The sequence below is a fragment of the Ascoidea rubescens genome (assembly GCF_001661345.1).
Source record: "Ascoidea rubescens DSM 1968 unplaced genomic scaffold ASCRUscaffold_5, whole genome shotgun sequence".
NCBI classification, from domain to species: domain Eukaryota; kingdom Fungi; phylum Ascomycota; class Saccharomycetes; order Ascoideales; family Ascoideaceae; genus Ascoidea; species Ascoidea rubescens.
The window spans coordinates 551286-564011 of record NW_017962917.1 but is presented as its reverse complement, the minus strand read 5'-3'; the positions used below and the strand labels follow the sequence as shown (position 1 = coordinate 564011).

The window sequence follows — 12726 nt, the reverse complement described above, 5'->3', positions numbered from 1 at the left end:
AGTTAAAAAAAAAGAAGCAAAGTCTAAACAAATCATTTCAATCATTTCAATCATTTCTCTAATTTATCAACTATTTTGTGATTAGTATTAAAACTATAACCATTATTTAGTTTTTATTATTATTTTTATATTTTCTGATTTTCACATTTTCATATTTTCATAGTTTTTTTTGATAATGATGTTGTATTAAAGATATAAAATAAACAAAGAAAAAAACAAATTAAAAAATTTAAATTGGTTTCAAGTTCATTTAACTATTGGATTTTATCTAATCGACTTGTTTATCGAAATTTTCACCTTCAACTAAGTTAGGAATATCATCATCGTCATTAGCGTCTGCGCCTGGGTTAAGACCAGCTGCTGCTGCAGCATCACCTAAACCACCTTGTTTTTGGATATTTTCAGCCAATTGCCTTAAAATTTCCAAATTTTCAGAACCCAATTGAGGTAAAATATTTGGTAATAAATCAGTTAATTGTTTTTCTTGGGGACGACCATGAACTGCAAAGGTATTATTTTGAATAGATGCTTGGACTGAAGCTCTGTTGAAGTGTAAAACGTTACCATCTTCTTTGAAAAAATTAACTTCTTCAACACCATCTAAAGTTTGAGAGTTCAATTTACGGAGAGCTGTTTGTAATTTAGAATCATCAGCATCATCTTTGAAAATCTTCTTAGCTTTACGACGAGAACCACTATAGAATAAATAAAGAGTAATTAGTATTTATAATTCATTGCCAAAATACAAATAGGAAAAAACCTTGTTTAATTTTATTTTTAAAACAAAATTTACTATAACCCAATTAAATGATCCTATGATAATCAACTGATATCTTTTTTCTTGTCGAAAAATTTTACTTTCTCTCATTTATTAAATCTAATAAACAATAATATTATTTTCAAAAAAATTAATTTTAAATCTGGGTTTTTGTTATTTTTTTAATACTAATTTTCAATTTTAATGCAGGTTGAAGGATATAACTTTGACTCAATTTTTTTGGTTTTATTTTCAGATAATTTTCAAATAATCAATTTTTAAATTAACAGTGTTATTTTGAATTTTGATTAACATAAAACACTCAATTAATTGAATTGTTTTATTTTTTCATGAGTGATATATAGTAAAAACATACCCTACAAAAACACGAGCTTGTTAGTAAATTGATCTCTTTAGTGCAGATAATTGGACAAAATTGAAGATCTCAATCGATACATACCAACTTTGGTAGCTTTCTTAAGTTTAGCTAATTTTTCAAGGTCAACAGGCATTTTTATAAGGTATAATATAAACTAAAAGAAAGAACTGAATAAAACAACAAGACAATATAGAATCCGGTATGCTTCTCTATCAAAATTTCACCTTTCTCCAATTTTCATTATTCCAGTTGAAAAAAGTGCGTGGTAGGGTAGCCTTCAAAGATGTTTGGGTGTTTTATCCGTTTTAATCCGACAATTTCCAGGTGTTTCCGGGTGTATCTCCGTGCTGAAATATATCCGCACTTTTCCACTACCGTACTAATTCCATGTTTTTGCGGGAATAATCCATGGCGCTCGCTCCGGATGCGCGCTATTTCCGTTTTCCAGAAAATCGTAGAAGTTCATCTATTAGCTAGTGAAAAATTTAAACTATATAACTGTGACGTTTAAGTAATTCTTGAGTATGTAGTTTTGATCTAAAAAGCATTCATGCTCTTAACGCTTTTTGTTCTTAGCTAGGTAATTAAATATAAACAGATAGGTAAATGAGATGGTGAAAGCAAAGAAGCAAATGTTTACTCAACAATAGTACTTGAAGGGATTAAATTAAAGTAGGCAATTAAACCAAAAGAGATTGTAAGATTGTAAATATAAGTAAAACTAAAATTAAAATAAGAACAGAAATACACAAAAGTAATAACTGTGAAAACAAAAATTATCTGAAAATATAATTCAAAAAACTTAATGTAAAAAAAATATAAATAAAAATAATAAAAATAATAAAAATAATAAAAATAACAATGTAGGAATATTGGCTTCATTTTATCAACGTTGATAATGTTAAAAAAATTTAAAAAGAAAGACATACTAAAAGAAAGGATAAGAAATTCTTAAAAATAAATACTTGGAATTACCTGGTTACCAAAATAACAATTTAAAATACTTTAAAACAATAGAATAATGAAAACAAGAAAAAAAAACATGCATAAATAGGAAAAAAAAATGAAACATAAAAACATAAAAATAATTTAATAATTAACAATTCGTGATTAGAATTCAGAAAAAAAAATTGATTTGGATTACCATGTATAATTATATTGATAATTTTAACCAATCCCATTCACTTCCTACCATTTCACTTGATGGTGGATTTTCTGTTGTTCCACCAACATTTAGTGCATTATCACTATTGTTATTATTATCAATATCATTTTCATTATCCATTGACAACATCATATCAAAATTCATAAAATTATTATCTGTATCAGGTAAATTTGATGATTTCTTGTACTTATTTGAATTTCTATTCATACTCATATTGTTTACATTTATATTACTCATGCCATTCATGTTATTTGGATTAATCATATTCATACCCATGTTCATGCCCATAGGATTCATATTACTAAAACTACTCAGTGAGTTGTTCATGCTACTATTAAAACTATTTTGTGTTGGCGTTGGTGGAGGATAGTTCATTGGATTAATTTGAGAAGTATTTTGCATTGCACTTCCAAATTTACCAGCTCTATCAAAATAACTGAAATTATTGTTTGAATTTAATTCATTATTTTTATTATTAAATCTGTTATTATTATTGTTGCTGTTGTTTTTATTGTTGTTGTTATTGTTATTGGTATTGTTACTGTTATTGTTATTATTGTTATTGGTATTGCTAACATTATTAAAGTGATTCATATTGCTCATATTATTATTATTATTATTGTTATTGTTATTGTTATTGTTATTGTTATTATTGTTCATATTCAGACCCATAGTTATTGGATTCATGTTCATACTCATTGGTCCGTTTAAACCCAAACTATTCATTCCATTATTGATGTTCATGTTCATATTCATATTTATATTTGAATTAGAACTTGGTGGAGTGAACTGGTTAATAAAATGATTTGGTGGTGAAAAAGATGGAGTTGAAATGGGAGTTTGATTATTTGATGAAGAAAAATTGAAATGACTATTGCTGCTACTGTTATTATTTTTTTGAGTTAAATTGTTTTTTAAAATTAATGGTCTAACGACTCCATGTAATTTGAAGAACAAACCACAAGCATTACATAATAATTTTCCATCAGCAGTTTTTCTCCATAATGGAGTTGTTTTAGTTTGGCAATTTGCACAACAAACTTGTTTAGAAGAAGATGAGTCGTTTGAAATTACCGAAGAGGCAGAAGAGTGATTAAAAACCTTTGAATTTGATCTAGCTATTGTTGGAATTCCAAGAACTGGACTATGGTTGATGATATTTTCCTTTTTAAGTTTGAAATTTTTTCCAGTATTGATATTATTATTGTTGTTATTAATTTTAGGATTGGAGCCGGAGTTGGAATCATTATTTGAGTTATTATCAGATTGAACAGCAGACAATTCTAGCGAATTGATATAGTTTGATATTGAAGATTTAACAGTTTCATCGACATCTAAAAATGAATCAGCTTTATGTTTTTTATTTGCAATGTTATTATTAATTTTAATATTATTTTGGTTATTGAGAAAATTGTTATCTGGATCGTTATTATCAGGGAAATCCAAGAAGCTTGTAACGTCGTTAATTTCGTTAATTTCGTTGATTTCATTAATTTTTGAGATGTTTTTACTATTGAGATTATTATTGTTTTCATTGAAATTACTAATAGCATTATTAATATCGTTATCAGCAAAATAAGAGGAAAAATCTAATAAATTTTCGAAATTAGAATTATATTCATCAGTGTTGTTTTTAGATGGGTTATTTGAGCTTTTATTGCTATTGTTATTATCAAAGGGAAAATCAAATTGAAATTGATCATAGTTATCAAGATCAAGATCGTTTGTTTGGTTAAAAGAATGAGATTTTAGAGTATGATTATCAAAACTATTTTTATTAGTAATTTTTTGATTGTTAATATTGTTTGTTATTGTAGAAGGGGATAGTGAATTAGTATTTGTGATAACATCGTTAGTGCTTTTCGAGTTTGAGTTGGCGTTCGTGTTGGCATCATTGTTAAGATTGTTGCTGTTGTTGTTAATAGTGTTATTGATGTGATTAAATTTAATATTTGATTGGTTATTTGGAAGAGTTGTTGTCTTTAAGGAGAAGATTGAGGTTGTGTTTGAAGTTAAAGAGGCAGATTCGGGAGAGTAATGAGTGGGAGTGTTGTTTAAATCAGTTGGAGTAGTTGAAGAAGATAGGGATATGCTTTTTTTACTGTTTAGTATTGGGTAGTTTTTCTCTTCTTGAGAGATCTTTTTAATGTGGGCTACATAATCGAAATCATCTATTACTTGGTCTTGATCTTTTTCAAGGTCATTTTGGATGGGGATATTAATTGAGTTGATGTTATTGGGGTTGGGATTATTGAAATTGTAATTAAATTTTGATTGTAAAGTGCTATTTTTTCTTGAAATTGGTTTAAGTATTTTTCTTTTATTGATTAAAGGATTTGTATTATTAAAATTTGAATTTGTATTAGTATTAGTATTAGTAGTAGTGGAAATAGTGGGAGTATTAGTATTAGTATTAGTATTGGTATTATTTAGATAGTTATAGTTAAATTTATTGAAGAATTTTAAAGATTTTGAGTATTTTAGAGAATTAATTCTCCAAGCTAGATTGGTTACTCTTGTTGCATCAGGTAATTTATGTCTTGCACTTGAGTACATTTTATAGATTTCATAAGAAGTTTCATCTTGTAATACATCTTTTAAATCAAAGTTATTTTTTTTAATGTTAGAAGAGTTTGCTTTAATAAAGGAAAGAGTTGAAGTTGATTTCAAGTTTTTATTATTAGAGTTATTAATAGTTTTTTGATGATTGTTGGTAATAATATTATCAATGTTGTTATTATTACTATTATTATTATTGTTATTTTGGATAGTCGAAATAGTTGACAAAGAGTTGTTTGGTAAAGAATTTAAGATTAAAGAAGAATCTTTTGTTGTAATTTTAGTACTCATTTTCGTTTTTTAATGTTTTGTTCTAATACTTTGATGATTTAATGATAGTAAATTATTTATTTAATATTTAATAGTAGATATTTGATACTGGTTATTTGTTATTTGTTATTTGGATTTAATAATATTAACAAGAAAGTACTTTTTTTTCAAAAAATTAATTAAAAGAAGTCATAAAGATATGAGTAATTTGAAAAGAGAAAATGAGTGGTAATTGATAAGCCAGATTGATAAAGAATTTGCAGAAAAAAGGGATTATGTAAGGTATTAATTAATAGGTAAGCAGTATAATAGAAAGAGATTCAATACGATTTAATAAGATTTAATAGGGATGAAAATAGATTAGTAGGATTGTAAATATGATTGTAGATAATATGGATTTAATTGCAGGAATATAAATCGAGAAAGGAAAAAAAAGGAAATTTATTAGATTTAATAGTTTTTAAGTGACAGTTTTGGCCAAACAATAAACTCAAGAGGACCAACTTTAACTGGTTTGCTGACTTTACTGAGCTGTTCAATATGGAGCCAAATAGGTGAATAAGAGATGAATTAAACCAGAATAAAGAAAAGAATTAAAAAAGAATATGAGCTAAATGGAAGCTAAACAGAAGCTTTTGATTATAAATATTGTAACAAGATAGAAAGAGATGAATGAAGTTGAGTAGAAAAGATCCAACAGAATAAAATCAACTGCTAGAATAATATTATCTAAGAGGGCAAGAAAACGCGTTTCGACGCACAATCAAAATGGATTAGGGATCCAGGTCCTAAATACATTGTGCCAGAGGGTGGTCCGTTTTGGATTCCGTGCCAATCACCACCAACCGTCGGTTTCTCTGCTGCTGCTGTTTGTTCTCTGATTTGGTACTGACCAGCTGCGTGACCCAGCACGAGCTTCTTGCAATATAACCACCCTCTGGCACATCCTAAGCGGCGCATGTGCTAACACTCCGACCCAGCAAGTCCCAGCAACGGAACAGCACCGAACCCCTGTGCAGCTGGGTTTTAAAAGTCTTCAAGGTTAGTCCGCAGCAGCTCCGGTGCAGCAGATCCGTCCCCGATTAGCATCCTGGATCACGGAAGCTACCGCTTTTAAAGGGCAAAAGCACCTGACTCAATGAACAATAACAGAATATCTCTTCGCTTACTGAATAATAATTATTATTATTAAACGTTGGAAATAATAAACCTTGAGGTTTGTTCTGCTGAAATGTCTATCTGAACTGCTGGTGTCCATCTGAAATATGCTAAATACATGAAAGGCTTACAAGACGTGAATTTCTCTGTGCAAACTTCCATGAAGCTCATAGCACTCTGGGCTATTCGCTCTCAAGACCTTAACTATCTGTAGGAAAGTTTACATGATCTTCTCTTCAAGTGTTTTCCAGACAAGGACACACAGATCCCCTTTCAGCAAACCGTTAATGCACTCAGGACACCGCTCCTGATAAGCTCCAAACTCTAGGTCCTCATTCTCCGGCCCTCGTCCAATGGATTGCGTTTCTTTTTAATTCCGTCGCTCTCCGGTAACGCTGTGCACCTGCACTGCTATCTTTTTTCTCTTATTTTGTCTACCCTTTTGAATTTTTTTGAATTTTTGGTCAATTTCTTATATTGTTTTCCATACTATTTCATTTTTTTTCTCCAATGCCTCTGATTTATCACCATTTACAGTTTGATATATTTGGAATATTAATAATACTAACCAGTCTAATGCTACATATAGCTGATGATTTTCCGTCAATCGTTTTTTTATCTTCGATCACTCAAAACTACTTTCTATCGCAATCACGTGTACCACCGGCGAGAGCGGAAGTAGCCCTCTAAACATGTGAGAAAATTCGTTTTCCGACGAGATGAGAAATTGCGGACTGGCTTAGTGAGTGCTTATGTCAGGCTCCATGAGCAATAGCTACAGTTTTTTCAAGTTGCAAACGATTTGAAATAAACTTTTTGAATTTTTTCAAAATCTGGGGTAGAAGTGACTGAAAGAAAAACAATAATCATATTTTTATATTTATAAAAAGCAAGCAATGTTTAATTAACCAAACTCAATTCGGCTCAACACAACTCAATTTGACTAACAAAGAGTTTATCTTTTTGTTTGATGCATTTTATACAAAATTGCTATTTTGTTTAATTTTGTATAATTTTATTTATTTTCAAATAGTTTTGCATAATTTTATATAAATTCGACTTATCTCAATGGTTTTTTGTTTTTTTCATCTCCTTAATCTTTATTAATACAGGTTTATTTTCAATTAATATGTCTTTAGATTCTCATATCGATCCTGAAAAACTAGAAACCAAATTGATTTTAGAAAATCAATTGAAACATAAGAATATCCATAAAAATCATGATCACTTTAAAATTAAATCAAAAATATCAAATAAATACTCCTTTATCAATAACCGCAACAGTAATAATAATAATGACATTGACATTGAGTCATCTTCAAATTTAAATCTCAATTCAAATCTGTTTTCCATATCCAAATATAAAATCCCTAATAAAGGTTTAGATTCAAACTTAGCTTATGAATTAATCCACAATGACTTGAATCTCGATGGTAACCCAACGTTAAATCTTGCAAGTTTTGTCAACACATTTATCTCGGATCATTCAGATTTATTAATCCAGCAAAACATAACCAAAAACCTAGCCGATAACGATGAGTATCCAATCTTGATGGATATCCACAAAAGATGCATCTCAATTTTATCTTCCCTTTGGCATGCAGATCCAAAGAACTCTCCCATTGGAACTGCAACAACTGGTTCCTCCGAGGCAATAATGCTAGCTGGTTTAGCTTTGAAGAAGAATTGGCAATCGAAAATGAAAAAATTAAACAAACCATTTTCAAATCCAAATATTTTAATGGGTGCAAATGCTCAAGTCGCTTTAGAAAAGTTTGCAAGATATTTTGATGTTGAGCCAAGAATTATTCCTGTATCTCAAAACTCAAATTATTTAATTGATATCGACCAAATTGAGAAAAATATAGATGAAAATACTATCGGTATCTTTGTTATTCTCGGCTCGACTTATACCGGCGGTTTTGAAGATGTATTAGAAATTTCAAACTTGTTAGATAAAATATATGAGAGAAACCACAATTTGGATATTCCTATTCATGTTGATGGTGCATCCGGTGCTATGATTGCTCCATTTGTGTTCCCCAAACTCAAATGGGACTTCAAGATCAAAAGAGTTCATTCAATAAATACATCGGGTCATAAATTTGGTTTAACATCTGTCGGTTTAGGCTGGGTTGTTTGGAGATCAAGCTGTTTATTACCAAATGACTTGAAGTTTCAGCTATCCTATTTGGGTGGAGTTGAAGAGAGCTTTACCATAAACTTCTCAAGGCCTGGTTATCAAGTTATTCATCAGTATTTCAATTTTTTGCATTTAGGCAAGCTGGGTTACAGATCAATTTTCAATAACTGCCTATCAAACGCAAGGTTGTTGTCGAAATTTCTTGAAAAGAGTAATTATTTTGAATGCATTTCAAATATCCATCGGTCAAAGAATGTAATGAGTTTAAAGGATTCAATTGAGTTAAACGATGACCCTGAACTTGATAATAATAAGAGTGATAATAATAGTGATAACAATGATAACAATGATATATTAAACCCTGGGTTACCTGTTGTTGCGTTTAAATTTTCAAATGAATTTATTAAAAATTATCCCCAAATTCCTCAATCGATGGTTTCAACCTTATTGAGAAATAAAGGTTTTATTATCCCCTACTACCCATTGCCTAATAATGAATCTGACACTGAAGTATTACGAATTGTGGTTAAGGAAACGTTGAATTTAGAATTATTGGATAAATTAATGATGGATATAATTGAAATCACTGAAGTTTTAATCAATGCAGCAAATCAAGTTCAAAGGTCTACCAAGTTTGAATCAGATGAGGCTAGAAGTGATAACAATCAGATTATTTATGATATGTTATTATCAATCTCCAGTGCCGGATTACAAGATGATAAGATTAAAACAATTAAAACTAAGAAATCCTACAGAGGTACATGTTAAGTTAATGTGAAACGAGTCAAAAATTATTATCCACTATCTAGCAATTATAGTTAAAAAATAAAAAATAAAAAATAAAAAAAGAGTGCAAAAAAATGGGATTGAGATTAACACAATACGTTCGTTTTATTAGTATAATATCATTTATTATAATTATTATAATTATTATTTTCTTTTTAATTATTATTATTATTTTAAATTATTCGGCTTTTGTTTTTTATTGATTTTCTTGATTTTCTTTTTATTTTCAATTAAACAATTTTCTATAAATTCATCTTGAATTATGAAATCATTGAATGAAGAGTTGTTTGAATTTGATAACTCCAAGTAAAAAATCAGTGTATAAGTTATTAAAGAAGTTATTGTAAGTATTAGTAAAAATACTTTTAGTGATTTTGAATGATTACTAAAATTGTAATTAAATAGCTTGTAATTGTAGTTGGAAATGTAATTGGAAGCAAAATTCCAAAATGAAAAATTGCTATAGTCTTTATAAATGATTTTTTTAACTAGATCATGTAAATACAGATTTATATTATACTTGTTATCACTGATGATATTATTGTTAGTTAAGTTAGTTATAACAAGGGATATTAAAAATAAAATTGAGATAAAAATGTTAAAATTTTTCTTTGAACTGATGAAATTTGAACCAAACAAAATCAATACAAATATGACTATTAGAGAGAAATTAAACTGAAAGCCATTATTAATATTATTTATATTGTTTATAAATTCGAAATCATTAGCAATGTTGAGATGCTTCATTAAAGTGAGTGTATTCAAAAGACAAAATTTGGCTATTAAAATCAAGGGAAAGAGGAAAAAAATGGGATGGAACTTCAAGATCTTGTGAAAGAAAGACGAAGAGTTCTTCTTGCGATTCGAATCTGAGGATCGATTGGTGCCATTATATGTGAAATGAAATTTACTGTAGAGCCAGGCCATGGCCTTATTTATCTGGCTGTTGTTCTTGTTAATTTTGGGCCTACTAATCTTGCTTTTGTTTCTCGAGCTCCTGTCCATTGTGCTCTTGTCCAGAAAGCAGTTGGTATAGCTGATCAGATCGTGTTGAACACTCTTATCTAGATAATCAGGCATGTTGAAGACGCTTGTGGAGACCAAACTGGAGCATTGTCTCTGCTTCTCTTCCTCTGCACCACTCCTCTGTCGTCTCTCATCTGTTACAATGCCCAACTAACCTTCGCTTCCTGAGACGACCACCATTCTCTTTAAGCTGGATTCTGTCGCGACAGATCCACGCGTGTGGACGAAGCATATGTGCGTGTACCTGCATATGTATCCAGTATCCGTCCTGGTGGTGTCTGATCTGTTTTTGGTTTCTTGTCTATGTTCAGTCTATGTTCAAGTAGCTATATAAGTCTTCTCTGTTGTTGTTTGCTGCATCATATTTCACTCCATAGATGTCCTTCTTCAACTTGAACTCTACTGTGAAGGGCTTCTCTTTGGAGTTGATCAAGTGGAAGGTGGGAAACCCAAAGCAATTCAAGTTCTCGCCGACAAACTTCTCATCAAAAAACTTTTCGTTGCTATTGCCCTCCTTATCTGGTTTTTCCTCATCTAGATACGTGAAAATTATTGGGAGATGGTATTTCGATATCTTCAACTCTCGCATCTTTTTATAATCCTCAAATTGCTTGCTATCCATCTTGGCTATAAAGGGACGAATAATAAAGTTTAGTTTCGAGATTTCTTCATGATCTAAATACATGAATATCGAATCATTTAATTTCAATCTAAAATAAAACCGATTATCATACAACTTCCACTCTGTCCATTTGTTCATCTTATTGAATGAAAACCCATTGAATTTCACAACAGGAAAATCGTGCCTAATGTGATTTTGCCTAAAAACTTTTAAGTATACCTTTTCTCCATCGCTTTTTTTTTTAATTAATTCAAATTTCATATTCAATATGACTCCCTCTTTTTTAAATATAATTTTGATTTTTTTTTCCTTTTTCTTTTTCAATTCTAGTAATAACTTATCAATATGTGTGGTTTCACTATCACCACTTTCATCATTATTGTCTAGTTTCTTATTTTTCCCAATGTCTGTATAATCTCCTTTTATAACATTTTTAATGTTTTTAATTATTTTTTCGTCTTTGATGTCTCCAATATCATGCACTTTAAATATTTCTTCTTTATTCAAAAATGTTTCAAGAAATAGCTTTAATCTTAAAAATTTGAAATAATATTTTAAAGATGAGGAATACCGATACAATTTTTCAAATAAAAACCTATGAATTACTACATCCTCATACTCATTTAGCAAATTCTCTTTAAATACGAATATAATGCTTCCAAATGATCCATATGGCCTAATCTCGATTTTCTTTTCAATCTCCTTTATTTTCTCCCGAATTTCAATTACTCTTGCTTTTATAGGTATTATCTCTTTTTCAATCAACAATCTCTTGTTTAGGTTTGGAATATAATTTTTTCTCAAATCATTTCTTTTGGTTATCACTGGATTCAAATTGCTTTTATCTTCAAACCATCTTAACAGATTTTTTTTCGCTATACTATATATCTGCTTTTTTGTAAAATTTATCAATGGTCTATAAACTATTATATTCTTATTGAAATTATTTTCTTCCATGAAATTTTTAGTATTATTATTACCATTGTCATGAATGAAATCAGTAATATTATTATCATCAACTAAATGTTGTATTGGTAAAAATGATTTTTTTTCTAAACAATTTAAACCAAATATTTGATGATTCTGGATCTTATTGATACTATAATCATCAATTCCATTGTAATTCTGATAATGATTAGCCATTAAATTGTCTCTATCGAAATATTTCCTCAATAAATATGTCTCAATTAAATCATCCAAATTATGCCCGACAAATACATTATTTATACTGTTTTCAAAACATATCTCATTTATGATATTATACCGTTTAATTCGTGCAAGATTCTCAAAATTTATATCCAATTTATCTAAATTTTTACTCTCCCAATGAATCTTCCGAGTTAAATGATTTTTAATCCCCATTTTCTTCAAAACTCTTCCTATCTTTTCTACTTCTTTCGAGCTTTCCTTTCTCAAATTATGATCAATAGTTATCGGATATAAATTCCTCAATGGAAGTTTGTTTTGAAGAAAATAAACTCGAATTAAATGCGTCAAACATATCGAATCCACACCACCAGACAATGCAATTCCAAATCTTTTTTGTGCAGTAATCCCATTAGGAAAAAATAAATTGATATTTTTCCCAAACAACTCATTATAATTCATTGCATAATATCCATCAAAAGAAACCAAGAAAAATACACCAAATAACTAACCAACTCAATATCACTCGTTTTAAATCATATCTCATCAAACATCATCAAATCAAAAATTTTCCAGCCTTCCTAATACAACAAAACCGTTTATCACGTGCAACACCGAATCGTCCATTTGGTTATTTTCCTTACATTCAATTTTATGATTTTTCTGTTTTGGCAAAATTAGCAAAATATTTAGTATATAATATATAATATATAAT

General features: G+C 29.2%; 7 protein-coding genes across 7 annotated transcripts; 1 reads left to right on the top strand and 6 right to left on the bottom strand.

Moving 5' to 3' along the window:
- Positions 1–132: 132 nt before the first annotated feature.
- EGD1 (Egd1p) lies at positions 133–1336 on the bottom strand. Its single transcript, XM_020193105.1, has 2 exons — positions 1218–1336; positions 133–696 (listed from the first exon to the last, which is right to left on the bottom strand). Exons 1-2 carry the CDS (start codon positions 1267–1269, stop codon positions 269–271), a joined length of 480 nt encoding a protein of 159 aa, XP_020047843.1. The 5' UTR covers positions 1270–1336; the 3' UTR covers positions 133–268.
- A 373-nt stretch (positions 1337–1709) lies between these two features.
- On the bottom strand, positions 1710–2176 carry ASCRUDRAFT_143038 (uncharacterized protein). The gene has a single exon (XM_020189194.1). It carries the CDS (start codon positions 2061–2063, stop codon positions 1773–1775), a length of 291 nt encoding a protein of 96 aa, XP_020047842.1. The 5' UTR covers positions 2064–2176; the 3' UTR covers positions 1710–1772.
- A 17-nt stretch (positions 2177–2193) lies between these two features.
- On the bottom strand, positions 2194–2943 carry ASCRUDRAFT_75532 (uncharacterized protein). The gene has a single exon (XM_020193104.1). It carries the CDS (start codon positions 2902–2904, stop codon positions 2290–2292), a length of 615 nt encoding a protein of 204 aa, XP_020047841.1. The 5' UTR covers positions 2905–2943; the 3' UTR covers positions 2194–2289.
- A 278-nt stretch (positions 2944–3221) lies between these two features.
- On the bottom strand, positions 3222–5151 carry ASCRUDRAFT_70018 (uncharacterized protein; the record flags this gene model as incomplete). The annotated part of the gene is made up of 2 exons (XM_020191738.1): positions 3222–3229; positions 3261–5151. 2 exons carry the CDS (start codon positions 5149–5151, stop codon positions 3222–3224), a joined length of 1899 nt encoding a protein of 632 aa, XP_020047840.1.
- A 1881-nt stretch (positions 5152–7032) lies between these two features.
- On the top strand, positions 7033–9407 carry ASCRUDRAFT_75530 (glutamate decarboxylase). Its single transcript, XM_020193103.1, has one exon. The coding sequence runs from the start codon at positions 7418–7420 to the stop codon at positions 9197–9199; it is 1782 nt and encodes a 593-aa protein (XP_020047839.1). The 5' UTR covers positions 7033–7417; the 3' UTR covers positions 9200–9407.
- Positions 9293–10424, bottom strand: ASCRUDRAFT_143024 (uncharacterized protein). Its single transcript, XM_020189192.1, has one exon. It carries the CDS (start codon positions 10295–10297, stop codon positions 9386–9388), a length of 912 nt encoding a protein of 303 aa, XP_020047838.1. The 5' UTR covers positions 10298–10424; the 3' UTR covers positions 9293–9385.
- On the bottom strand, positions 10424–12537 carry ASCRUDRAFT_143017 (tRNA lysidine(34) synthetase). The gene has a single exon (XM_020189191.1). It carries the CDS (start codon positions 12471–12473, stop codon positions 10551–10553), a length of 1923 nt encoding a protein of 640 aa, XP_020047837.1. The 5' UTR covers positions 12474–12537; the 3' UTR covers positions 10424–10550.
- Between the last annotated feature and the right edge of the window lie 189 nt (positions 12538–12726).